This window comes from Podarcis liolepis (genome assembly GCF_965112155.1).
Source record: "Podarcis liolepis genome assembly, chromosome: 2".
Lineage (NCBI taxonomy): Eukaryota > Metazoa > Chordata > Lepidosauria > Squamata > Lacertidae > Podarcis > Podarcis liolepis.
This window is the reverse complement of record NC_139555.1, coordinates 32,660,158-32,688,079: the sequence shown is the minus strand read 5'-3', so window position 1 is coordinate 32,688,079 and position 27,922 is coordinate 32,660,158. Positions and strand designations below refer to the sequence as shown.

Sequence of the window (27,922 nt, the reverse complement as noted above, 5' to 3'; positions counted from 1 at the left end):
TGCACAATGGGCTGGTTGGTGGATCTCAGGATTCTGGCAGAAAACGAAGTACTGTAGTTGCAGCAAGCCTCAAGCTTGCCCATCCCTGGTGTAGATCACCTTTCAGAACTGAGGTGCAGGAAGTGTGAGACAGCAGCTAAGTTCACAGATGGGAAACTGGAGTGCTGTGTGCTTAATTCCAGATTGGGAAATGCTGGCTAACACTGAACAACTTGCACAGTGATGTTTGAATTGGCAATTAAGGTTCAGGTTTCATTTCCTGTTGGAATCGTATTTTATAGGGTGTTTTTTATTATTCTTACTGTGCAGCAGGAAAAGAAACTTGAGTCTCGTGTGTAACATGATGAAACAAATCTTTGTCAAACATCAGCTCTCCAAAAAATGTCTTTTTTTTTAAAGGGGAGGGGAAATTGCATTTCCCCCCTCTCCAAAGAAGAGGGAGATTAGTTTAATAAGCCATACTTTGTGCAAGGTTGAAGAGGGTTATTTTGCCATTTAGGGGGGGAAATCTAAGCTTTTATCTTCAAGGTTCTCTTTGCAATTAGAAGACATCAATAGTTGTTAAAAAAAACAGGGCTGAGAATAGAGTTCTGAAAGGCAATTTGCACATTTTCATTCATAAGTCTGTTCCATCTGATTTCCACATTAATCTGTGATTTTAAAAAAGGAAAAAACTATACAAAATTTGTATTTGCATACCGGTGACTCACAACTTATGTGGGGGATACATTCCAGGGATAGCGTTTAAAGGCAAAAGTGTACCATCAAAACACACTGGGTGCAATGGTGGATGGGCTGGCGAAAGTCTTTCACCCCAGAAACCCACCCACTTTCTGTCCCTTTAAAAACAAAACAAAAGTCAAGCGTGTTTACTTTATGGGCTGAGTAATAAAGTCTGGGCTACAAAAGAAAGAAACAAAAATGAAAGTTATTACCATAGTAAAGTATATTGGTGTCATTGGTTTGTCAAGTGTAGTTCCAGATTTGCCAGGCCTGTGATGGTGGCTGCTTTTTAAAGCCAAAAACCATATCACAGAATTTTAGATATGTGCAAAATCTTAGTGATAATTACTTTCCAGTCTGCGTATTAATTCAGGAGATGCATATTAGGTTGGCTCACTTTTAAAAAGGCAGACCAAACTGAATTCTCCCTAGTTCTGAACCTAGCAGCCTATTCATTGTGCCACATCGTCCCGTAGAGATTCCCACTTAGAAACTGAATAAAAGACTTTCCACCTAGCAACAGGAGGCTCAGCTGCCGCCTTTGCTGCAAATGGCAAATGCATGGATGAAAAACTAAGGCCTCAAGGAAAATAGTTAATATCCGGAGACTTCCAAGCGTTAGCAATTCCGTTGGATAGTAGTTTGATGTCAACTTAAAATGCCACTTTCCTACCAAGATTTAAATCATTTTGTCCTAGTTTTTCCACTTAAAGAGAGATGGGTGAACCTGTAGCATTTGTAGTCAGTTCCCAAATTCAGTTGAGTTTCTGCAGGAGGACAAGAGGTCAACAGAGAGCTATTTAACATCCCTGACAGCCCAGTTACATTGACGTCAGTAGTGATCTTGTTGCCATGTGGGAAAAGCAGAAGCGGGGAGCCAGGAAAAAAAATGCATTTAAGGTTGGCTACGGTCAAGGTTCAACCACTAAACCCCCTTATGTTTGTGGATATCATCACTGTAATAAATGAAAGTATGTGAACAGAGTTGTATGTGAACAGAACCTCTTGTTTGCCAATACTTTAGTAATGTATTATGCCAAAGATTAGACAGGATTTTGAGGGTGCCCAAGGTGATGGCAAAGCACAGCAGACATTTATGGTGGGATTATATTGGAGGCATCAAGGAAGTGCTAAAAAGTGTGATGGAGTTGAAGTTCTGGTACCAGACATACAATATTTGCGTGGTGAAACCGCTTTGAAAATGTGCTAACCTCATCTTGTGCACTTACCATCTTTACTCCCAGATCGAACTCAGGGAAAACCGTGTATTTTGGTTTGCATCAGAAAACCAAAGCACAGCATTGACTGGCCAGTGTTTGTGTCAATCATGAAGCAAAATCCCTCCTTTTGGGGGCAGGGCTGTGCACAGTGCTGATTAGTTATGCCTTGTGACAGCCAAAATGCCACCTCCTCTGCTTCTCAGAGGACTTTTAAAGGGCGTTGAGCAAGAATACAAGCAAGGTGTTGGTGTGGATGGGGGGGGGGAGGGAGACAGAAAATCAAAGTGGACTGCCTGCTTGAGGGATTGTGGAGGAGGGCAGGACGCTGGTGCATCCAGAGGCTATATGTGTGTCATTACTGAGGTGAACATTGGAGAGTGGATGGTAAGCAGAGATCACCCCTTAGCAGAAAAACTTGGCCTTACAGTGGTACCTCAGGTTAAGAACTTAATTTGTTCTGGAGGTCCGTTCTTAACCTGAAACTGTTCTTAACCTGAGGTACCACTTTAGCTAATGGGGCCTCCTGCTGCTGCCGCGCTGCCGGAGCACGATTTCTGTTCTCATCCTGAAGCAAAGTTCTTAACCCGAGGTACTATTACTGGGTTAGCGGAGTCTGTAACCTGAAGTGTCTGTAACCTGAAGTGTCTGTAACCAGAGGTACCATTGGACTCGTCTTTGACCATCCCTTTGTACTTGCAGTCAGACCAGAAATTCATTTTATGCTAAATACATGGCCATTGCTGCAAACAGCAAATATGTATTTATTTCCCACCTCCCTACCTGTTACTTCCAGAACAATTTACCTGTATCCACAGCATTGCGCATGTCCCCCATCCCCATCCCACTGATAGCAGCATGTGATGTGGGGCAGGGAAATGTACAACAAGCTCTGCCATTCAGTAGCTGGGTACGTTGTCCTGGATGCCTAGTGTAGAAGAAGGAGGAATTAAATGTGTGTGTACTCACATGCACTGTCTGTAGAGGTCTTTGCACATTAAGCGTAACACTGCAGTACTCTCTTCAGAAAGGCTGAATTGTGTGTCCAAACTGATTACCAACGTCCTTTTTTTTTTTTTTTTTTTTTTACAATACAGTATGGCAATCCAGGGATATAAGAAGCCTCTTGAAGATAAAGATTTATGGTCTCTGAATGCGGATGATAAATCTGAAGTGATAGTACAGAAGCTGCAGAAAGAGTGGGATAAGCAAAACCAAGAAGTGCAACAGTAAGTTGGCTTTTCCTTAATAAGTCACTCTTAGACTCCCTTTTGTGCATAAACTCTTGCGTTTTAACTGTGCTTTAGAAAATCACATAAATTCAATAAATAAATGTCCAATAAATAAATAAATAAATATTGCAGCCTACATAAATGATGATAACTGTGCAAAATGCATAATTAAGCTAATGTGCATATGTTAAGCTAATGTGCATGTGTTTGCTTGTTTTGCATAATTTGTTATGCTTTTGCTAATCAAAGGATGAGGCAAGGATCCTCAAGGCACTGGAACTCTATCTCAGAACAACCAGGAACCAACCCCCATTCTAGTGTCACATTTTACCTGCATTTTCTATCACACTTTCAAGATTATCTTAATAATAATAAAGACTAGAACTTTTCTGGGGGGGAGGGGGGGAAATAATCTGTGTCCAGGCTCCCAGGACCTTGTGTGGGGAGCTGGAGTTGAGCAAATGAGCTGGACCGTAGGGAGCTGTTGACCCAGCAAGAGATTAGAGGAGAACTGGAAGGGATGATGATGATGATAACAACGACAACAACAACAACAACAACAACAACTTTTATTTATATTCTGCCCTCCCTGGCCGAAGTCGGGCTCAGGGCGACTAACATCAGATATATACAGTAACATTAGTATAAAATCAAACAATAATTAAATTACCTCCTAAAAACGGGTCAATATCCTTGTTGCCAGCTTCCTCTCTTCCACTTCCTCTTCCTCTTCCTCTGCTGGGTGATTGTTTACAGTGTTTATGTCAGTCTCCCTTTTCTGGAGTGGACCCTGGTTCATTCCTCCAGGTTTCCCATTGGATCTGCAGCTGCCTTTGCTCTTGAGACCCAGGTAGTGACGGTGGAGAACTGGGGATGAAGATGGGGCTTGGGATGAGGTCGGAGGGGTTATCAGGCTGCCTCGGGACTAATGTGGGTTCTTCCAACTCCTCAGTTGTGCTGCTGTTCCCCACAAGGTGTTTCATGTCTCTTTCTCAGAAGACATATCTCACTGGGTCTAGGTTGTGTGGGATCCCCTTGGAAAGCTGAGATTCTCAGAACAAACCCATACTTGCATTGAATGGTTGTGGAATACCCACCACCATGTTTATGTGGCTTTTTGGAGAGGGTTAGGGTTTGCATTAGGATCATCTGTCTAATGCATTAAAAAGAGAATTGAATTACTGAAGCTAAATGCAGAAGAATTGGACATACATATAATAAAGAGCAATGCAAAAGTGAGAGAGAGCAGGAATTGTCAGTGTACACATCATTTTCCATCAGAAAGTTTCAATGATCTGGTCTGCTCATAGGAGCCAAAAAAGTTATTTTAGTGTAGCCACCTGCCACTGAACCAAGAAGAAACAGATGGTACAGACCAAAGCATGTTAGTTGAGCATCTCTCAGTGACACCTAATTCCATACTAACCATCTGGCACACTGCATAGGAGTTCTGTATTCTCATTTACATGTGTGTATGCCTTGTCATGCTTCCGTATCATTCTTTGGATTTCAATTGAAATTGTAACTCTTGCCCTCTCTGATTCAGCCTCCATATTTTGGAAAGTTGTTTGTTCACTGTGACCTGGACACCTCTTAAGATATCATAACCTATTTTTGCATGTGGTTCCTGAGATCAAGGTGCAGCTTTTTGTCTGTGTTTGGATACAATGAAGATGGACGACTGAACCTTTCAAAACTGCACTGTTTTTAACCATTGATTTAAAAACTGTGCTGATGTTGTTTCTTAGAAATTCTGAGCCATGCCTGGTATGAGGCTGCTAGTGTTAAAATGCAGAAAGCTACTTTATGTTTTAAATCTAAACTAGGTCACATACTACAAACATCACTATCAGAGTGATGATGACTTATCTGTTATGGTTACAGACCAATAAAAGGGGATGCAAACAGGATAACTATAATAAAAATACTGATATTCACAGAGGGGCCAAAAGGGAATTGCTGCTTTACCACCTGGCTCTTAATTTATATTTTAGATAGGAAGAATTTAGCTACATTTTCAGTAAAGTAAGAAGAGGAATCATTTAAGCAAGAGATAGCCTAATTTCAGTGGGTCTTCTAGGTAAAGGAAGAATCAGCTTTCCTCTGGGCTTATTATACAAATTGTCATATATAGATTAAAATGACCCACAAGTTTTGTCTCTCTGATCCCACAGGGACAAATGCCTTCACTATGTGAAATGTTCTTAAACTTGCCTGTATGCAAAGCAGAAGGCAGAACATTAATAAAATAAGAACACCGAGGATAAATGCTCTCTATATCTGTAAATAGCAGAGTGTCTGAGGTTTTATCTTATCCGGAGAGATAACTGGTACGCTGAATCACTCAGCTGTGTATGGCTCATGAGCCAGCACATGCATACCTGATAAGACACACAGTACAGTTCCTTCCACCTCAGAATGCATGTTGTGTACATAGTGGATCATTTGCTTTAAATCACCCCTATGCCAGCTCTCTCTTTATGTGAGCATACCGGGGGGGGGGGGGGAGAAGATCAGGTCGCTGTTGATGTTTTGTCGTGAGTTAAGCTAAGTTAAGGATCAGTTTCCCCAATCACATGAAGGGGTTCAATTTGCTTTCAAGTGAACAGGAACAGAAGTCCCTGTGGCCTTTCCCTATTCAACAGGAGGAAGGGCAGGGACTGAGAGGTGTGTGGTGTGGGACTGGCGCATGCACCCCCTTCCCCGGTCCACACTTTGAGCTTTCATGTGTTTGGGCAAATACCTGACTTCCATTAATTTGTGCCCTTGTCTTGAAATGTCACTGGAATAGTGGTTTGGTTGGGCGCAAAATCGGTGAAAGGATAGTCAAAACTGTTGTAAAGTAAGAGGCTGTTAGACATAAAATAATTGAGGTAAAATACTGGAAGATGCATGGCAAAACCATAGCTGTAGTGGTAACAGGGCTTTTTGATTCATAAAATACTAAACAAAATAATTTAGTAGGCTTTATCCAACTCCAGAAGAGACCTATTGAAATCAATGGACCTAAATTACTTGTGTGAACTGATTTCAATTGGTCTCTTCTGAGTAAAGCTATCACCCATTAGTTTTATTTCTTAAAAAACTAAAAAAATGTTGATGTTTGAAATGTGGCTGCTTTCCTAAGCAAGTATGTTATTATCATTACCATCATCATCATCATCATTTTGCTGAACAGAAAAGGGAAATTATCAGATGCCGAAGGCTGTATTTGCCTGAGCCAAGGCTTTAGACTACAGCTTTTTATTTAAGTAAAACTAAACTAATTTAATCTTAATCATTCCTACATGAACTGGCCAGTCTTCAATTGATCTGATACGTTGATGTGGAAGTTTCTGCCCCTGAATACACCAAACAGAGGGACTGCAGTAGTAAAATCTCATACGACTTAATTTGCAAATCAGGTTCCAAATGTGCTGCCTTATGTCACTATAATTTAAATATGCAGCTTTAACATAGTTATTAAATAAAGTACCGATTTTAACACAGACAGTACTTTAAACTGAGGTCCCTTTTTTCATGGGGGAAACTGCTCCCTGCTCTTGGCTACTAAAATGTGGGGCCCATATCCTACAAACATATCTTAGCAGTTCTCACAGAATCAAGGCCACATTTGAGGCCCAAAGGCTGCTATTATTCAAGAGAGTCAACATTCCTAACAAACCCTCCACTTTTTCAGCTGACTTTAACCATGTCTTTTGTTCCCCTAGGAAAAAAGATATATCCTATACGAAAAGCTCGAACCAAATAGAGAACCATGTTGGTGATGGCCTTGAGGAAACAGAAATCCTGATAAGTAGTAACACAAAGCAGAAAGAACCATCTTTTCTCAAAGCCTTACTCAGGACCTTTGGCCCATACTTCTTAATCGGCTCCTTCTTTAAATTAATTCAAGATCTGTTGTCTTTCGTCAACCCCAAGTTGCTAGGGTGAGTTCTGCACTCTCATTCAGGTTCATTTCACATCATCCATTAGCACAGTGTTTCCAAAACTTAGGTCTCCAGCTGTTTTTTTGAACTACGACTCCCATCATCCCTAGCTAGCAGAACCAGTGGTCAGGGATGATGGAAATGGTAGTCCAAAAATAGCTGGAAACCCTATTTTGGGAAACCTTGCATTAGTGAATAGCTAGTGAAAAGGTAATAGTTTTAAGGCTCCACTTGCTTTCTGCAAGCTTTTGGGGTTTTCGCATTTACTGCACTCCATTCCCTGCATGTCGCAGGACACCTATTTTATCCTGTGCTGAGTCCTTGCCTATCTGCATAGCTGATGCGGGGAATCGCAGGGGAGAATGGCAGTCTGATAGGGAAAGGCTGTCAATGAGGAAATACATAATGGGTTTTCATGTGTTACTAGTTTTGCATAAGAACACTGAGTGGGAAACAAGGGAGGCTTTCATTTAGACATATCGCTAACGTGACTAAATGGTGTAGTGTCTCCTCCATGCACCATATTTCTTTCCAGTTCACACTTGCATGTCTACATGGTAAAGAATGCCATTTTGAACTGCAACACACAAAAGTTCATCTATGTGTGTTGATTGGCAGATGCAAAGATTACATGTGTGCATGCTTTCCAGTCAGGGAAAGACATTGTGCTGCCTGAGGCAGGATCTGCATCTGTCTTCATGATAGGGGAGGGCTGTAGCCCAGTGAAATATGCTTTGCATGTAGACGGTCCCAGGTTTAATCCTCGGCATCTCCAGGTAGTGGCTGTGCAGAAGAAGAGGGCAGGGGATGATGCTAGAAAACAGTATAGAAGACAGGAAAGTGGCCAGACTATCTTTGTGGCAGACTAGCATGGCAGCTTTGTGAGGAGGCACAAATTTCCCATCACCACCCGAGGCAGTTGCTTCATTTTGCCACATGATAGAGCTGGCCCTATTTTACCGTGCCTTGCATGTACTATGTAGCTCTAACTTGCTTCAGCTTTTCAGCCCCTCTACACACTATGCTGGGACGTGGGTGGCTCTGTGGGTTAAACCACAGAGACTAGGACTTGCTGATCAGAAGATCGGCGGTTCGAATCCCTGCGACGGGGTGAGCTCCCATTGCTTGGTCCCTGCTCCTGCCAACCTAGCAGTTCTAAAGCACGTCAAAGTGCAAGTAGATAAATAGGTACTGCTCTGGCGGGAAGGTAAACGGCGTTTCCGTGCGCTGCTCTGGTTCTCCAGAAGCGGCTTAGTCATGCTGGCCACATGACCTGGAAGCTGTACGCCGGCTCCCTCGGCCAATAAAGCGAAATGAGTGCCGCAACCCCGGAGTCAGCCATGACTGGACCTAATGGTCAGGGGTCCCTTTACCTTTACACACTATGCTGGCACAGTGAAATCCAGGTATGCCATTTGACCAACACACAACACCAATCAACATACAGGTGTCTGCCCGCCCCCATTTTCCACAATATTTTTTATTTTAGATTTTTTTAATTGGATTGCTGTAGAAAAATGAAGGGGATAAAACAATTAATAAGATGTTTGAGGTGGTCTTATGCCTTCTAGGCATGTGTCCAGAAGAATGGTTTGAATTATTGGTGCTTCTACTTCGCTGTGGGTAAGAATCAGTAGTGTGTTGTGCTTTGCCCCACTAATCTCATCATTTCTTCCCCTTGTTGTCTATTTGTTTCGTCTCCTCCTTAAATAGTCTGTTAATTGGCTTCATTAAGAATAAAAGCGCTCCCTTATGGTGGGGATATCTGACTGCAGCTTTGATGTTTTCCTCTGCCGTGCTTCAGACGATAATCCTTCACCAGCACTTCCAGTACTGCTTTGTTACTGGGATGAGACTGAGAACGGGCATCATCGGGATGATCTACAGAAAGGTAGAAGCAGGCTAATGTTTTTCCAAGCACAGGCAGTGAATATGAACAAGAGATTTTGCTTGATGGGGGGAGAAAGAAAGCACCGTATTTTCATAATGTTGTATAAAGGAGGAACCAATATGACTTGGCAGTGCACTGAATATGAGGAGTGAAAGAGAGGGAGGATTCAAATGCACAAGCCCTGGACTGTGTACTGCATGCAATGGCAGGAAAAGACTTATATCAACTGTCTCTAATCTTCCACATACACATTCCATGTTTCTTCTGAGCATTCTGGCATTTGCAGTTTATTCATAAATGCTTCTGTTGCCACTTGCAACATTAAATCTTAAAGAATTAAGGATTTTTAATCTAGCTCTCAGCCCAGCTTTGACCACCCCCAGTCCAGAACTGTCCTTTTATCTGCATTTCCATAATTCTGGTATCATTACTTATTCCTGCCCTTTTTCTCAGTTGGCTCTCATCAACCAGTGCTTGGGTGGCTGACATCTCAAGAACAATCCTGTAACTATTCAACTATCCAAAACACACACACACACCCGCCACTTGACATCTCCTTCAAAGACTTGGGCTCCCTTCACACGCACACATTCAGCCATGTGGAAGCAAGCTCAGATGTGGCTGTAGTCTTTGCATGTGAGATTACCAGAGGCATGTGGGCGAGGCTTAATGTGTGGGTCTTTCCCACCCATTAATTGCTTTCCTTCCGGCATAGTGCCAGCTGAATGGAAAAGACCCACACAGATATGTAGGATTTTGTATAAATTGGTGTGCTTGTGAAGGACTCCCTAATATTATGTTAGCAAGTAGAATGAATATAAACCCATATTCTTTTGGTGTTTGTAACTGGATAATTAGGACCATCCTAACTATGTTCGCCACAGTTTTAAGTTATTTTTGAATGTAACCCAAATTGCCCTTGGTATTGCCCAACACAGGCCTGCTTTTGTGCAGGAAAACACATTTTGCTTACCTGCTCAACACCAGATACATCATGCTGAGTTTTTATGGTACTAGCCCGATAGATGTGCCATACTGCCATGCTTTATTTATTAATCAGATTTGCTTAAAAGCGATTGTGTAAAAGCTAAACGAATTTGTGGCAGTTGAAAATCATTCTTGAAAGAATAGTTCTTCAACTGGTAACACTAACCATTGCACACATGTAAAAAGTGGATTTGATGCTTGGTGTGTTACATACTGTGCACATTTAGCTCTATTTGTGCATCATGTGTTTGTACCCCAGCTACAGCTGCTTGTGAAATTCTCACAAATATTTCCCTTTCATACCAAACCCCATAAGACGCACCGGCCCATAAGACGCACCTAGATTTTTGGGGGGGAAATAAAGGAAAAAAAATTTATTTCCCCCCCAGGTGCGCTGCGCTACACCAGGAGCTTGGGACGTGCAGAGCTCAGCGCGCCCCAAGCTTCTGCGTGCCGGCAAGGTCTCCGCTAGCGTGGGAGAGCCGGGCGCCTCTCCCAGGGCTAGCGGACCCCTGCGCTAATCCAGAAGCTTGTGGCAAGCTGAGCTCAGCGCGCCCCAAGCTTCTAGGAGCGCGCAAGCAGTCCGCTGCCGCCCCCAAGCCTTGCGCACCCGGCAGGAGGTCCCACCGGGTGCGCGAGGCTTGGGGCGGCAGCGGACTGCTTGCGCGCACCTAGAAGCTTGGGGCGTGCTGAGCTCAGTGCGCCCCAAGCTTCTAGGTGCGCGCAAGCAGTCCGCTGCCGCCCCAAGCCTCGCGCACCCGGCAGGAGGTCCCACCGGGTGCGCGAGGCTTGGGGCGGCAGCGGACTGCTTGCGCGCACCTAGAAGCTAGCAGTCCGCTGCCGCCCCAAGCCTCGCGCACCCGGTGGGACCTCCTGCTGGGTGCGCGAGGCTTGCAGACACTCGCCCGAAGTAGGGGGAGCCCTCCCGAGGGCTCCCCGTGCTTCGGGCGACAGGCTGCCGCCCCAAGCCTCGCGCACCCGGTGGGACCTCCTGCCGGGTGCGCGAGGCTTGTAGGCATTCGCCCCATAAGACGCACCCCGATTTCCTCTTCATTTTTGGAGAGGAAAAAGTGCGTCTTATGGGGCGAAAAATACGGTATTTTAATTCTTCCTCTGTTTTGCAAGTTCCCCAAGTCATTTGTATAAACAGGATATATAAAAAAAACAAGACTGTATTTGAGTTTGCTTATATTTGCATACTCAAATGAGTGTAGTAGTGGTTGGAACAATTTTATATCTTTAGTTATTAATGAGTGGCTAATATAACAATACAATGCATAATGGAAGCCCAGCCCACCCCACCCTCTGTGAGTACCAAGTTTTGACATATCTTTGTTTTGTGGAAAAATCTTACATGTGGAAAATCTTACATGATGAGCCACTACGCAGAACAGCTGCCACAGGGAGGGTCTTAGACTGGCAGACCCAAGCTCACTTAGAAGGAAGTAAGACCCATTGGACACAGTAAAGTCTTACTTGCTAGTGAACATTCATAAGATGGTGTTGTTAAAGTAGCTTCTATATAATGGTGGTGGTAACATGAACTGATCCTTAATATACATTTCCTGAAGAGCTTTCTTTCAATTCAAAACACTTAATATGGAAGGTTTGCATGTGGCGATCTTTCCCTATTGTTTATTCCTTTTGGACTAAAGTCTTTAGCAAGACACAGTTGATTGCTAACCAAATTATTGCCTTAGATCCAAAAATTTCTTCATTATCTGTTTATGAGGGAGAGGCACAGGATCTTACCTAAAGAGATCTCTTGAAGGCTGCAAGGCATACTATAGCAAAGTTTGAGAGGTCTTTAAATACAAGAGCCATGGTTTATGGAACTCTGGGACTTGATGCTCATGGAAAAAGTAACTAACAAATTGCAGGAACAAAGAAGTAATAAGAAGTCAGGCAGCTTTAATTCACCTGTATGCTGCCAAAACGCAACAAGGATACAGGCATCCCATGGGGATCTTTGGAAATACAGTTTTTGTTTGATAAGAGGAATGGTTTATATTGAATATGGGCTTCTACTGCATGGGATATAGTACCCTTGGGAAGTGGCAGAGAGGATGTTCTTTCTGTTCTGAAAAATAAGAGTTTTAAAAATATGGAAGGTTTTCTGGTGGGAGCTTGGAAATACACTAGGAAGCAGTGAAGTTGCCACAAAGCTAGTGAGATATGTTCCCACCAGCCAGTCCAAGCTGGTGAGTCATGAAGCTGTAATCTGGGGTAACTGAAGTTTCTGAATAGTCTTTGGAGGTAGCCCCAGGACTGATGCATTGCAGTAGCCCAGTCTGGATGTTCCCAGAGCATGGATAGCTGTGGCCAGGCAATCTGCCCAGAATAGTATTCAGATAAAACACCAACCGAAGCAAATGGAAGGTATTTCAAGGCATGGAAACCTCCAATGACAGACCAGGATCTATCAGCATCTCTAAGCTGCAAACCTGATTCTTGGGGTGGTGGAAGTACAGGATCAAAATGTTACAAAATGAGGAAATATGCCTAAATAAGGGAGTTTCTCTCATTGTCTCTCCAGTCTTTAGTCATCACCAACTCAGCAAAGCGCTCTTCCACTGTTGGAGAAATTGTCAACCTGATGTCAGTGGATGCCCAAAGATTGATGGATCTGACTACCTTCCTAAACATGGTGTGGTCTGCGCCGCTCCAGATATGCCTAGCTTTAGCCTTTCTCTGGCAGGTACAGAGTCACTTATGTTTGTTCTCTCTGATTTGGCACAATGTGCAGCCAGTAAGCTTAAGGCTGACCCAGCTTGAAGGGGGAAAGGGATTATGGAAAATCATATTGCATGCAACCTGTTGCTCCCAGCAGAATTCCAAGCCCTTGTCTTTAGAATGTTCTGTCTGAATAGATGAATAACTGTGGATGCAGAGCTCAGGTGAGCTGCAATATCCTTAGATTTAAAGAGCCATAGCAGGAGTATAATGGGAGAAGGATCCCAGAGATGAGTTTAGGGAATGGTTTTTATTTATCTCAGTTTTTATTTGCATAGCTGCTGTAGAACATTGCAGTCCTCAATTCCCCCTTAGCTCAATAAAAGAGCTGTCTAATGATAAACATAAAAAACAGCTTCTCAGGTTCATTTTTTGTCTGCTTTTGTCTCTGTATAACGATGTGCCTAACATAAACTGGTGCATTTGTGAAGCAGGTTATGGCACCATTTTTTACCAGCTTGCTTCTATGTAGAGTGCCAGTATACATCATCCAAGGAGCCATTTTTAGCAGTGCTTGTGGTGGTTATAAATAAATACCCAAAGATTTTGAATTCACAGTCAATTAGGTTTTACTCAGAGTAGACCTACTGAAATTAGCAGAGCTAACTTAGCCGTGTTCATGAATTTCAATGGGTCTGTTCTGAGTAAAACTTTGTTGAATACCACCCTTTATGTTCCCCTGTCCTCCATTCCTTCCTTAGCTTCCAAGTACGCATACGTGACTGCTTGGTGCAGATAAAAAGAGAAGTTCCATAAGGATTTTGCAGAGCTTCTCTAGGTCCTTGCACTTCATGTTGAAAATCTATTTAGTCAACTTTAGCCATGTAAACATTTCTGTGCTTTAGTGGTTAGAGTGCTGGACATAGCTTCCTGTGTGACACTGCAAAATGAGTGGAGGATCATGTATGGAACTTTGAGCTTCTAGGAGGGTATAAATACAATAAATTCCAGTTTTTTAAAATATTAATTGGAAGAGAATAGAATAATGACTGATGTGTTTTGCATCGTTTTGAAGGAATTAGGGCCGTCTGTGCTGGCAGGAGTTGCTGTGATGGTCTTACTCATCCCATTTAATGCTGTAATAGCTATTAAAACCAGAGCACTCCAGGTAAGTAAACTCTAGTACATCCATTCCAAACTAATTTGGATTGTCTAGCTGAGGCTCCCTGCAAAAGGAAGCAGAAAGAGGGTGCTGGCAGATTAGTCAGCCCTTAGAGCAATTTGACTACCGTGTGCAGAGCATGGCTTCTTTGCACCTGCTTGTCTGCCCTGGGATTTCTGCCTTGCCTTGCCTTCAAATCTCACCGTGAAACTTTACCTGAGCTGCTGCCTGCTCAAGGCCCTTCTCCTGTCTGTTTTTTCCTGAACACGGTCCTGATTATCTTGTGCCCTGGACTTTATTCTCATTTGCTTTCTGTCTAGAAAAGATTCTGCAAAACCTCTTCTTGCAGATTTCCCATTTTTTTCCCTGAGCAGTGGGTAGAAGAAAAATTTTCCACAGTGCTTTCTTTTTCCTGTCAATACAGTGGTACCTCTGGTTACAAACTTAATTCATTCCGGAGGTCTGTTCTTAACCTGAAAACTGAGGTACCACTTTAGCTAATGGGGCCTCCCACTGCCACTGAGCCACCAGCGCACAATTTCTCATCTCATCCTGAGGTAAAGTTCTTAACCCGAGGTACTACTGTACTCTGTGTTTGCTACCTGAGGTGTTTGTAACCCGAGGTACCACTGTACTCTGCTCAGAAGGAGCATGATGGGTGAGATTGCCCATAGAGTAGAGGTCCACTGTGCCCTCCACTCAGTATAGTTTTGAATCACACAGCTGCAGATCTCGGATATCATCTGGATCATTTCTGTGAACTGCTTAACATCCCACCCTGTGATTATTATCAAAATTATAACATGCCCTACACAGTGAGCAAAGGAAGCCAAGAGCAATTAGACAAGTGTTTGGAATATATTCACATATATATGCTAAGGATACTGCCATGAGCACCATTAATGGATGCCTTTGCAACGAAAACTTTCAATGCAGCTTTATTCCCAGGTACATGTAGGATTACAGCATTAAGAGTTTTGCAGCCAGTTCTAATGGGAGTGATACTAAAATTCTTTTTCTTTCACCGAATGTTAATAATTGACTCATTTTAATTGTGAGGGGATGTTTAAAAACAGCTGATTTTTATTTACATTTTAGTGATCCTGTGTTGGTGCTGCTTATTTTCTGCACTGCATTTCACTTAAGCTGAGCATGAACTTTAGCTCTGCTGCTGCTGTTTCTGTTTTCCTCACTCTCCTTATACTTCCACGGTGCAGTTCTTTTGTAGCTTGTCAGTTGAACAAGAGCACACGATGAAAGGAATTCAGTGAAAGATAATTTTCTTTTGTGGGCGGGGGGAATACAACCACCACCACCATCTAATTGTGAATTGCCTGATGCTGTAGGCTGCCATGTCTCCACCGCCCCCTCCACCGACCTTAAAAATTCACCTAAATAGTAAATAGGAACCACATTCCTTCCCTTGGCTGCTTGACAGTGGTTTCTGTAACACCAGCAAGGACAGAAATGTGATGGAAAGAGTCCAGAAAAAAGCCTCAGTGAGTGATTAATGGCTTTTCTTTCTGCCTCCTTTATGATGATGAGTCTGCCGGCAAAAGAACCACACACAGAATATCAGGCTGGTTTCAGCTTTGTTCTAAGTACATAAAGATTAAAATGCAACCTATGTCCTAGTGACCGAGAGCTAAGCTTCACATATTACATCTTGAACATATTCAAAAATTGGGAACAGAGAAAATTGCCTTACAGTGAATCAGACCATTGGTCCATCTTGCTCAGTATTGTCTACGCCCACTGGGATTGTGCCCAGGGTTTCAGACAGAGAATTTCTCCCAGCCCTACCTGCAGATCCTGGGGATCAAACCTAGGACCTTAGGCATGCAAAGCAGATGCTCTGCAACTGGGCTGTGGCCCTTCCCCTATCCTATAATTATTGCATATCAAGTAGCCAACGGCCAGTGCTAAGGAAGAGTCCAAATAAGATCTTATTGACAAATGTTTCTCTTTCTCCACTAAACCCAAACAAGCATGAGTTACAGCTCATAAGGAATAATTTGCAGTTCTCTAGGGTCTCTTGCACACGTTTTTCTTAGAATGTCCTGCCTCAGATCCTTTTAAATGGACGCGGGTCCTCGGGCTTGCCGATCAGAAGGTTGGCGGTTCGAATCCCCGGGACGGGGTGAGCTCCCATTGCTCAGTCCCAGCTCCTGCCCACCTAGCAGTTCGAAAGCACGTCAAAGTGCAAATAGATAAATAGGTACCACTCGTGCGGGAAGGTAAACGGCGTTTCCGCCGGCTCCCTCAGCCAATAAAGCGAGATGAGCACCGCAACCCCAGAGTCAGTCACGACTGGACCTAATGGTCAGGGGTCCCTTTACCTTTACCTAGGGTAGAGAAACATTAATGATTAAAAAATAAAAATGAAATGGACTTTGTTCATATGTATCTAATGGGTTTTTTGGGGGGTGAAACAAAACAAAACTAGAAGCCAGTACTCCTATCTTAATAAAAGTGCTGTGAGTACCAGTGCAATATGCCAGTCCTAGACAGTGAAAAGGGGATTATGGTTCCTGAGATCAAGAAGCGGGATTTTATCTACGTTTGGATAGAGCTGTATGCCATTTTGAAGCGAGGTCAAAGCTGTACTGCTTTTTTGGCTTCTTAGAATTCCCAGGCAACACATGGTATGAGGCTACTAGTAGTAAACAATTGGGATATAAACATGGTAATCCCACATTTAATCTCTAAACTGAATCAACATCCTTGACCAGATACAGTGAGTTAAAGTGGGGTTTTCTTTATTGTTCACATGCCCAACCCATAATAAATTCTTATTCATCTTGCAATGAACATACCTACTTATTTACAATTGTGTAGAAGTATACCATCCATTCAGAAAAGTGGGTGTGGTATTTTAATAGTATCTAAATTTATGAAAGTATTGTTTTGTTATTCCTTGGAGACCTGGACACACGAAGCACGGTGCAAGTTGTTACACAAATGGCTATTGGTTAATGGTGTTCTTTATCATTGTTTAGGTGCAACAGATGCGCTACAAAGACTCCCGCATCAAGCTAATGAATGAAATTCTAAATGGCATAAAGGTTCTCAAGCTCTATGCTTGGGAACCATCCTTTGCAGAAAAAGTTCTGGAGATAAGGAAGAATGAACTGCAGGTTTTGAAGAAAGCAGCCTACCTAAATTCTTTGTCAACATTTGCATGGATCAGTGCACCGTTTCTGGTAAGCTTTGTTTGCGCACCTTATCTTTTATCAGAGGAACTGTCTGCAAATTGGCAGGACCGTCCTTGTAACTTAACCAGGGAAAATATGAAAAGTCTGTGAAAAGTCCAGTTGCTGAGTTATTGTTCATACAGTGCAAGAAATGGGCATGGCTTGACTTCTTCTCAGGATGTGGCTGCTGGGAGAGGGGCCTAAGCCCTGTAAAATGATGCAGTACTACAGGAGAGGAAAGATGACTGAGCATGAGTTCTCTGTAAATCAAAGACGGGGAACCTGTGGCCACCCAGAGCTTGACAGACATCTATTCCCATCAACCCCAGCCAGTTGAGGATGCTGGATGTTGCAGACTCAACATCTGGAGTCGGGGGGGGGGGGTTACAGGTTTTCCATCCTTACTCTAAGCATGGCAATTTTTACTGCTTCATTATGGAAAGCATAATAAAGAGAGAAGATTGGTTTGATCTGGACTATCCTCAGTTGTCTACTTACTTGCTAAATAAAAAATATTAAGCCTGTAGTAGGCTATCCTTCACATTGCCAAATTCTGAAACTACTTTTAAACTACTTTTTAAAAAAATAGTATCGGTGGTCAAAGTTCCATCTAGTCTGGCACTTTGTCTTCAACTAGGACTAGTCAGTTATGCCAGGGAAGCTCATGATGGAAAAAACAATCCTGTACCTGTTCATTGTCCCCAGTATCAGAAGTATACTATCTTCTGTGAACATGAAAGCTGCATTTGGCCAGCAGCCATTATGTTCTATAGATGTGTATAATCCTTTAAAACAGGGATGATGAACCTATAGCCCTGCAGGTGTTGCTGAAATACAACTCCCGTCATCCCTGTTAATCACCCATGCTGAGTGGTGGAAGTTAAGAGTAAAAAGAAAGAAAGTAAAACCTGGCCAGAGTTATCCACCCCTGCTTTAAAAAATCATTTTAGCTAGTAACCATCCCCAGTATTTTGTGGCAGTGAATTCCATGAGTAAGTGTATGAAGAAATACATTTCCCTGCCTTATCTTGTAGCTGTTGTCAGTCAGTTTCAAAGAGTGACCCTGAATTCTAGTGCTATAAAATGCTGTTTCGCTGTTGTTAGGATAGATGGAATGGACTGGGTGATACAGAACCTATTAGTATTTTTGCTAACAAATCAAATATGTCACATTTTCACCCTCCTAAGAGATTATCTTACCCCCAGTATTTAGATAGGACTAGATTATCAACTAACTAGGCAATATAAGATCTCTTATGAAGGAAGTGTACTTCTTTGAGCTTCATTGTGTGTTCTGACAGAATTTACACTGACAAGATATGTTTTTTAATTAAAAAATGAGAAAAGGTCACCGTTAATAAAAAAAAGGAACTAAGTTCAGCATTCTATAACAGTGGACAATTAATTTTATCAAGATTTCCAGCTATTATCTGGGAATAATACTTATTTTCCAGCATCTCCACCAAAATCAATTACATTCCCAGGTTAAAATGCTTGACTTTTATATCATGACTGAGTTCCCTTTCTTTGACCCTCAAGCCCCCTTCCTGTTAACCTAACCATGAAGTGCTTTAAATTCTGTTCACTCCCAAAGATATTCATCTTCACCCATTTACATCATAAGCAGAAAATATTAACAATACTATCTTTAGCCTTCCTCCAAACTTCAGATAGCCTTCCTCCAAACTCTTTATCTAAAGCGTATGTTATCATTTCCTAAGTTTAAAGATGTTCTGTAAGTGTGGTTTCAACACTAACAGAAAGAATGCTCAGCTAAAACAGAGAGAAAAGGTCAGAGACGGAATCAAGCTTAAGAGGAGAATAAATCCATCCCATCTTTTTTGTGTTTTAACCTTGTACTGCAATATGTAGTCAAACAATAATAAGCCAGGCTTTTTGTACATCACAAGTCTTACAAGGTTCAGAAAAGCACAAGATGCCACAATTAGAATGATTAGACAAGAGTGCAAAAGAACTCGAAATGATTTAATTTGATCTTGCTAGTTTGCAGTTTTGTCTATTAAAAGGGAATGCACTGAATGCCTACATGATTAAGAATAATGGAGGATGAAGAATGTCATATAGTAGAAATCTGCCAGCTCTTCTTGCCAAAGTGTTAAATTAAATAATAAATAGATAGGATCCATTTCTGTAATGGAAGTCGGGGGGGTATTGTAATTTTTATCTTTATTGTAAAAGATACAGTACTGGATATTGAAATGGATTGTGTTATTAGGATAATTATATTTTGTATGGTATGCCCCACCATTTGCTTGGATCACTGAATGACTTGCTTACGTAAAGGCAATTGCCATGAAGTTTTGGAATGGAATATTGTAGAAAAGGGCATGGCTGGCTGGAACTCTGAACAGGATTGCTTAAGACCTCAGCTTTGTTCCTATCCCGTCTCATAATTTTAAATTGGTTTTTTCCCTATACCTCTGCAATCTCATAGATACCCTCCTTGAGACAGGACAACCAAAACTTTGCACAGTATTCTTTGACTGAATCATATCATGGCATGATGATAGTTTGGGCGGGGGTGTGTGTGTGTCATCACTTCTAAATATTTCCTATATCTGTGAAATGAGTTTACTACTGTGCCTATGTGGCAGGAAAGGGCAAGTTAAAAGAGCTCAACATGCTATACTGTGCAGCTGAGATTCTGGTTTAACTAAGCAGACTATATTCTGAAACATTAATTTTGAGTTTGGGGTGTCTAGGAATAGCCTTTATGACACAGTGGACTTTCTACGACAAGCAGTAACTATCCTGCCTCACCTTGTTTACACCAGCTTTCCTCATTCTTTAAGGTAACACTGTTCAGTGTGGAGTTGAGGTACACTAGAAGATCTGTGAGGAAGGGTAGCTATTTCATTTAGTTCTCCTTGTAGCAGAATGCTCTGCAAGATTAATTTTCCAACTTCTTAGTTTTTACTAAGGAGAACATGGAACTCTTCTGCTCCCATGCTCTGCATATCAGATCCACAGTGGTCAGGGGGACCAATTCAATGTTGTTATAGAAGACTGTACTGAGTTGCCACTGCTATTATGAAACACCTTCTGGAGGCTGAATTCCTTGTACTCCTTTGTATTATATTTGCATTATTGTGGAGTGGTGCCATGCTTTCTTGTTCCATAGCATATTAGCATATCAAATAATCCAACCAATTGTTCCTTCATCCCATACAGATTGTTCCTTTCAGATCTTATATTTCCAGGAAGGCTACGTTTGATTCCCTTAAAAAAAATCAAGCCAACAGGTGTTGTTTATTCAATTTATTTTTCTGGCTTCCAGGTTGCCTTGACCACCTTTGCCGTTTATGTCACCGTAAATGAAAACAACATCCTTGATGCAGAAAAAGCCTTTGTGTCTCTCTCCCTCTTTAATCTCCTCAGGTTCCCACTCAATATGCTCCCCCAGGTCATTAGCAACATCGCACAGGTAAGAATGCTGCCAGTCCTTTATTTAAACAAAAACCAAATGTAAACATAACTTAAGGAGTGGGTATCTGAACCAAGCCAGACGTGATCATGACCAACCTGTTGGTTTAAATCCAGTGCCCCACCCCAGTCATGTAGGGGCCACCTCCAAACCAGACTATACTAGCACACTGTACATAGGGCTGATGCAGATTAACTGCCCATGTGTACCATTTGCACCAGCAAAACAATTTGAGCGGCAGATAAATAACCTCCTGAATTAATGCACAGTTCTTCCCTTAGGACCGCAATAAGAAAAAATCATTTCTTTTTTTTTTTCCTTTTCGTTTGTTTGTTCTGCTAGACGAGCGTTTCACTGAAGAGGATTCAGCACTTCTTGTCAAATGATGAACTTGATCCAGGCTGTGTTGAAACCAAGTTAATTACTCCAGGTAATAATACACTGGAGTCATTTCATTTGTATGGTGGAGCTGGATAGTGGAGGAGGAAGAAATGGTAGGAGTCTCGTATTTGGTTAATGCAGACCCACAATTGAAGCCTGTGGGTGTCTCTAACATCAAGGCAGCAAGTCGGAGCTTCTCGGACTTATGCCTCCTCCTGTGAAGCACCCTCCCAGGTGGCCCTCTGTTGGCCTCCCTGTTTGAGAAAGTCTCTCCATTTGCAGGAAAAGAGGGGAAGGAAGTGTTGAGCCGTCCTTGAGCTGCTAAGAATTAGACTGCACAAAGCACTTGGGTATAATCTCCAGAGAACGGCCAGGCCTGGCTAGGGGAGATAAACAAGTGTGCATTTCAGTAATTGCTACTGGATAAATATTTAAGCTGTGGTTGCTGGATGTCTCTTATTTTAAAAGTTTCCCCTCTTATTCCATAAACACAACAGCTGCATAGAGGATTATGGATATTACTGCAGAGTCCCATCAGTCCGTAGCGTTCCACATCTACCAGCTCTCCAAAGTGGTGGTGGTGTTTTTTTTAAAAAAAAGAAGTTTGAAATGTTGATCCGGCACTGACCTCAACCGCATGACTTGTGGTCGGGCACATGACAGAGTGCTGCTTGAGCAACAAAAAAGAAGAAAACTTTTATGTTCCCCATAGCTCATCAACAAATGCATCTCACCAGTCCTTTACCCCACCACTTCCTTCTCATTAAAGAGGCCCAGTTTGAGATTTCTGCCTGCCCACTCCCCCTAGCCACTGTGAAATCTGGTGCGCGTGCTCAGAAGTCCCACTGAATTTAATTAGGTATAGGACTGCAGCATTAGATTATGTCTTCTTTTCTTAAATACAGGGTATGCTGTTACTGTAAGAGATGGAACATTCAGCTGGGCAAAGGATCTTGAGCCAGCTCTGAAAGAGTAAGCAAGCTTTACTCACTTGTACATATTTGAATTTCCTTACTGCTTATACCTTGAAGCCAGCTCCCTCGGCCTGTAAAGCAAGATGAGCACCGCAACCCCAGAGTCGTCTGCAACTGGACTTAACTGTCAGGGGTCCTTTACCGTTTTTTTAAACAGTTCCATAAATTTGCCAAATATGGGGCAAGAGCAGACATCAGTATTCAGTATTCAAGGGTATAATTAAACACATGGTCACCTAGAATTAATGGGACATATAAGTGTGGAGCTTTGACTGGATTGTGTCCATGCTTGTTTCTACTTTTTGCTTTTTGTTTGCTTTATACACTGAAATTTTGCATTTTCAAAATGTAAATATGGTTGCCCCATATTCCTTGCTCCTGTCCAGTAATAACACTAATAACACTAATGTGCAGAATATATGCAGACCTGGCAAAGAAAAAACAAACTTGGTAGGGTTGCCATAGTTCAAGAAGCGAAAATCAGAACACAAGCAAATTGTTGAGCAAAAAAGAGAGATTTTTCGGTTGTGTTGCCGAAGATCCAGGACAAACCTCCGCTTTTCGGAAATTCCCCCTGGACGTCACTGAAATCCTGGTATTGTCTGGGAAAATCCGGATGTGTGGCAACCCTAAACATGGGGAAAGCACTGAAGATATAGAGTTACTCGGGTTACTTGTGAAGCAACCTGCTGCATTAAAAAAATTCTCTGCCAAATGTATCTGGCAGTATCTCTGCCAGCATTACATGCAGCTGCCAAGACAGTTACTATCTTAATCTAGGCACAAATTACGGGCAGCCTATATACTTAAGGCATCTGGGAACCTACGGGTGGAGGAGGGACACATGACTGCCTTTCAGATGCCAAGTCAGCATGAGTAGACTTTTTCAGCACTTCTTAGTGCCTTGAAATTGTCTTGTGAAAAGCTTTGGTATTTGTCCAAGTCATGACTCATCAAATCTAGTGCGCACACAGAAAACTTATGAAATGTGGTGACTTGCAACAGGAACACGTGTAAGTAAGTAAATAAATCATGGCTCTGTTTTAGTGCACCACTGCAAAAGTAAAATCTCATTCAGCTGAACACATACAAAAAGGGACATATGACCCAAAGTTGAAAAAGGTCAGCTGGGAAATGGTAGGGAGCTCTTTGCAACTCACTACAAATTGAATCTAATTGTGTCTCTTTATTTTTTTAAGTTGGCTATGAGACTCCTATGTGTTGTCATGACATCTTTCAGGCTTCCCTCTTCTGAAGGCATTAACTCTCCAGTCATTCTTTCCCTGACCACATGACCAAATCTGGGGAAAGCTGATTAAACAGAATCTCTGGTGGAATGCTGTGTTGAATTCCTGCCAAGAAGAGTACATACCTTGTGCTTAAACACAGCACGTAAAGAAAGACAGACATGTTTTTTACTTTATGATGGAAATTCCAGAGAGCAACTCTCTTAAGTCTGGTGCAATAAAAACAGCTCAAAAGATCTGATAACATCAGTTATGACCTACAAAAGCTTATGTCACAATATTTTTAAGATGCCACAGGATTCTGCTTGGCTTTATTATCTTTACATTAACTAGTTCCATTTTTATTTATTTATTGTCAGCAAATTAGTCCATCCTCAGTTTTACTTTCTTTTACTCCCTACAGCATCAATTGGTTGGTCCCTAGTGGTTCTTTGGTGGCTGTTGTTGGACATGTTGGCTGTGGGAAGTCATCCTTGGTGTCTGCTCTTCTTGGAGACATGGAGAAGCTCCATGGGAACGTGGCCGTGAAGGTTGGTTCACAGTACAGCATTGTATCAATTTTGTGCATTTGGAAAATATTTGTGGCTTGCAAACTGATCTGCTTTATGTATGTTTTTGATACCTCCTTTTAGGGTTCAGTCGCTTATGTTCCCCAGCTAGCCTGGATCCAGAATGCCACCTTGAAAGATAACATCTTGTTTGGCCATCTTCTTAATGAGAAGAAGTACCAAACTGTCTTAGAGGCATGTGCCTTGAAGCAAGATCTTGATATGCTTCCAGGGGGAGATCAGACTGAGATAGGCGAGAAGGTGAGGTCTTTTACAGCAAATGTAGGTGGTGATGGTTGCCCAAGGTGGTAAAGGACACAAGTCATTCCTCACTAAGTGTCTTCACAACCTTCCAGATGCGGTCAAGCTGACTGGCTTGACTGACCTCAGTGCTAAGCCTGCCCTCTCCAGCCAGAACCCTGCAACGAATCACCAGGTTCACTGGAGTTTCAGAACACCATTGGCCTATAATTATGGACTAATACCATATTGGCCTGAATATAAGCCACGACCTTACAAAAATTGGCTTTTACAATATCGCTGCTGAAACAGACATATGGTAAAACAGAACAAAAAATGTTTTCTTGCTGATTTGCAAGCTTGAGACTGTTTAACCCACTTGTGGGTCCTCTCTAGTACCCGCAGGGTTTTCTTCTACATTTGCCATTAAGGGGTGTGAGTGCCTGCAAAACTGTACATTTCCGAGCACATTTCAAAGTGTTGTTGCTGAGCATTAAAGCCCTAAACAGCCTCGGTCCAGTATACCTGAAGGAGCGTCTCCACCCCCATCGTTGTGCCCGGACACTGAGGTCCAGCGCCGAGGGCCTTCTGGCGGTTCCCTCACTGCAAGAAGCCAAGTTACAGGGAACCAGGCAGAGGGCCTTCTCGGTAGTGGCACCCGCCCTGTGGAATGCCCTTCCACCAGATGTCAAAGACTACCAGACTTTTAGAAGACATCTGAAGGCAGCTCTGTTTAGGGAAGCTTTGAATGTTTGATGAACTATTGTATTTTAATATTCTGTTGGAAGCCGCCCAGAGTGGCTGCGGAAACCCAGCCAGATGGGCAAGGTGTAAATAATAAATTATTATTATTGGAGCAATTGAATAGCGATTTGCTATTTTAGCTATTGTAACTTTCCGTGTATTGTCCTTTTCTCTCTTTTCCCCTTGAATTTTAAAGGTGCGGCTTATTAGTGGGTGCGGCTTATATTCGGGCCAATACTGTGGATCTGAATGGAATGTCCACAAAAGGACCTATCATATTCTGACCTTTTTGATTTCCACTGAATCATATAAAAGCAGTGTTCTGTAAACAACTTGATATAGCTGAAATCTCCCAAGATAACTATCATCAGATGTGTTAACCATCTGCAGGAACACTGTCATTGCCACTTGAACCCCAATACAATGCATCTCTTGCACAATGGCTAGGAGTACCACCCCCCTTCAGTTAACTGCAAGAAAACTGTCACAAGCAACATTTTTACATTTAAATTTCTCCACCGTTTCTTCACAGGGACTGTCTCTAATATTTTTTACTTTAGGTCAACATCCATTGATTTATAACAAACAGCCCATGGACATTGTAATAGAATGTTTGAGCTATTGACCATACAGATATTGTAGTTGGTTTTTTCCACCCTGCTCCTGCTGAAGCTGATAGTAGTGTTGAATTTAAAAGCTATGGTGTGCTTTTTCTCTTTTCCCCATCACACAGGGCATCAATCTCTCAGGTGGCCAGCGGCAACGAGTGAGCCTTGCTCGTGCTGTTTTCAGCGAGGCTGATGTTTATTTGCTAGACGACCCCCTTTCAGCTGTGGATTCCCATGTGGCCAAACACATATTTGACAAAGTTATTGGACCAGAAGGAATGCTTAAAGGAAAAGTGAGCTAACAAACATCTAAAATTCTCCATGTCTGCAGTCATTTCAGCATAGTACTGTACAAGAACATGGTGGCACATGTAGAATTGTGTGAAACTTTGCTTTTCTTTGGGTAAGGGAAGGGAAGAGACAGAGAGAGTTTCTAGCCCCCCTAAAATTATTTAAAGTAGAAATGATTGAAACTATGTAAGCCATGATCTCAGAACATGTTTAGTGTGGAAGTTGGCCTCCTTTGGCACCCAAAAAGCCCACTTCCCCGTTCTCAGTCATATGTTGCTTTATAGCAGCAGCTTTGCACTAACGTGCAGCTAGAAAAGCAATCCGATTTTGTTCAGGCTTAGATGGCTTCTAATTGGTTTCATTCTTACACGACTTTTTGCTGTAATCGCAAATTGCAGCTTCTTGACAAACTGCCTGTTTTAATTCTTACCTTGCTAAAACAAAAGCAGGATGAGTATCGCCTGACCATTGTCTTGTTTCCCTTTTCAGACTCGAATTCTGGTGACCCACAGCATCAATTTTTTGCCACAGGTGGACCACATTGTTGTACTTATAGATGGCAAAGTCTCTGAAATGGGGTCCTACCAAGAGCTTTTGCAACAAAACCAGGCTTTTGCAGAGTTCCTCCGCAATTTTGCACCTGATGAAGACATAGAAGAAGATGAGCCTACAAGTAAGGATTCCCACCTCCCTGCCGCAAATTTATCCTCAGACTGTTAGTAGTTACATCATGCCAGATTGAAATGCTAGGAGCAGTTTGGAACTGTGTTTAAATCTTTTTTTAAATAAAAAGCATACAAAGTGATGAGCACTTTCCCATATATGTATAAATGTAGCCCTTAAAAAAAACTTGGGGGGACGATGACAAAGATGCCTACTATTCAAGAACATTTGGGGTTCCCCACCCCCATTTTTGTAGAGAATTGAAACTGAGTGGACCAGGAGATCCTGGCAGCCTGGTCTGGTCAGTGCCATCACTCTGTTTACTACTAGGGGGAAAGGCTGTGATTAAGAATTAGGACTGGAAGTAGCTAGCTGTAGGTTGGTAGGTTGGTTTTTCCTTGAGATGAGGCTTTTCTTTACCTTCTTCCCCCACCTCCTCATTACACTTGTATAATTATAATGCCATGGAATCATCAGTCAATCCTGTTTCTTTCCAGACATGCTTGCATGTATACTTGTTATAATTCACAAGGTTCACAATGCTGTATCATGGGACCCTATTAGCCCCACTCCTTGTGTCAAAGCTGGCATCCCAGGCCTGATTATTCAGATATTGCCTAGAAACCCAAACACACTGAAGCCCTCTTATATTTCCCTAAAGAGTTGAACTTCCTTCTTGATTTTCAGTCTTTTTTTGTGGCTTGGGAAGCTGTACACTCAGCAAAACCTTTCTAAAAGATTGGCTCAGCAAAAAGCCAAAATAAGCTAAAGATTTCCTATCCCATTGCATTAGTGGAAGATGAGGAGGTCCTGCTTGCTGAAGACACACTCAGCAACCACATAGATCTGGCAGACAATGAACCAGTGACAAACGAAGTCCGTAAGCAATTCCTAAGGTAAACCCTGAACCTCTATTTAAAGGCGTTACTACAGAAATTGAGCGAACTTGCCTGTTCTGTCATTCAGCTGCGTAATTACAATAATTCTTATTTTTCTCCTCCACCCCACCCATTTTAATACATAAAACACAGAGAGCTCAGTGTAATATCTTCAGATGGGGAATGCCCTGGTAAAATGTCAATGAAAAGAAGAGTGTGTGAGAAAAAGCCACCTGAGACAACTCAACCCAAGAAAAGTCCTAACAAACTCATTGAGGCAGAAACTGCTGAAACTGGCACGGTAAGAAAGGTTTGCTTAAACAATAAGGACACTTTACTTCTTCAAAGATGCTTCCTAATTTATTAAAAAGTACCTAGCATAGGAGGGATGTGGGTGGCGCTGTGGGTTAAACCACAGAGCCTAGGACTTGCCGATCAGAAGGTCAGCGGTTTGAATCCCTGCGACGGGGTGAGCTCCCGTTGCTTGGTCCCTGCTCCTGCCAACCTAGCAGTTCGAAAGCATGTCAAAGTGCAGGTAGATAAATAGGTACCACTCCAGCGGGAAGGTAAACGGTGCTTCCGTGCGCTGCTCTGGTTTGCCAGAAGTGGCTTAGTCATGCTGGCCACATGACCCAGAAGCTGTACGCCGGCTCCCTCGGCCAATAAAGCGAGATGAGCGCCGGAACCCCAGAGTCGGTCACGACTGGACCTAATGGTCAGGGGTCCCTTTACCTTTACCTAGCATAGGAGCAGACAAATGCAGGAAACTCAGCTGCATGATTTGTGGCAGTGGAGAGCTTCTGGGTAGTCTTGCCCATCAGTCAGATGTGGTCCTTTGAAGGTTGGCTGCAGTTGACTGAAAGGGCTTTCCCAATAATATATTGAAACACCACTT

General features: G+C 42.4%; 1 protein-coding gene across 2 annotated transcripts in view; it reads left to right on the top strand.

The window, feature by feature from the left end:
- ABCC3 (ATP binding cassette subfamily C member 3) overlaps positions 1-27,922 on the top strand; it is a 79,088-nt gene that overhangs the window by 33,487 nt on the left and 17,679 nt on the right. For both annotated transcript variants that reach the window (XM_083487106.1, XM_083487105.1), the window contains 15 exons: positions 3,038-3,169; positions 6,883-7,101; positions 8,815-8,992; positions 12,516-12,677; positions 13,728-13,820; positions 16,814-17,017; positions 20,307-20,453; positions 20,796-20,883; positions 21,740-21,806; positions 23,459-23,585; positions 23,688-23,864; positions 25,321-25,488; positions 25,976-26,159; positions 26,943-27,045; positions 27,181-27,328. In XM_083487106.1, the coding sequence (XP_083343232.1) occupies positions 3,038-3,169; positions 6,883-7,101; positions 8,815-8,992; positions 12,516-12,677; positions 13,728-13,820; positions 16,814-17,017; positions 20,307-20,453; positions 20,796-20,883; positions 21,740-21,806; positions 23,459-23,585; positions 23,688-23,864; positions 25,321-25,488; positions 25,976-26,159; positions 26,943-27,045; positions 27,181-27,328 (2,197 nt within the window). The remainder of the gene's footprint in view (positions 1-3,037; positions 3,170-6,882; positions 7,102-8,814; positions 8,993-12,515; positions 12,678-13,727; positions 13,821-16,813; positions 17,018-20,306; positions 20,454-20,795; positions 20,884-21,739; positions 21,807-23,458; positions 23,586-23,687; positions 23,865-25,320; positions 25,489-25,975; positions 26,160-26,942; positions 27,046-27,180; positions 27,329-27,922) is intronic.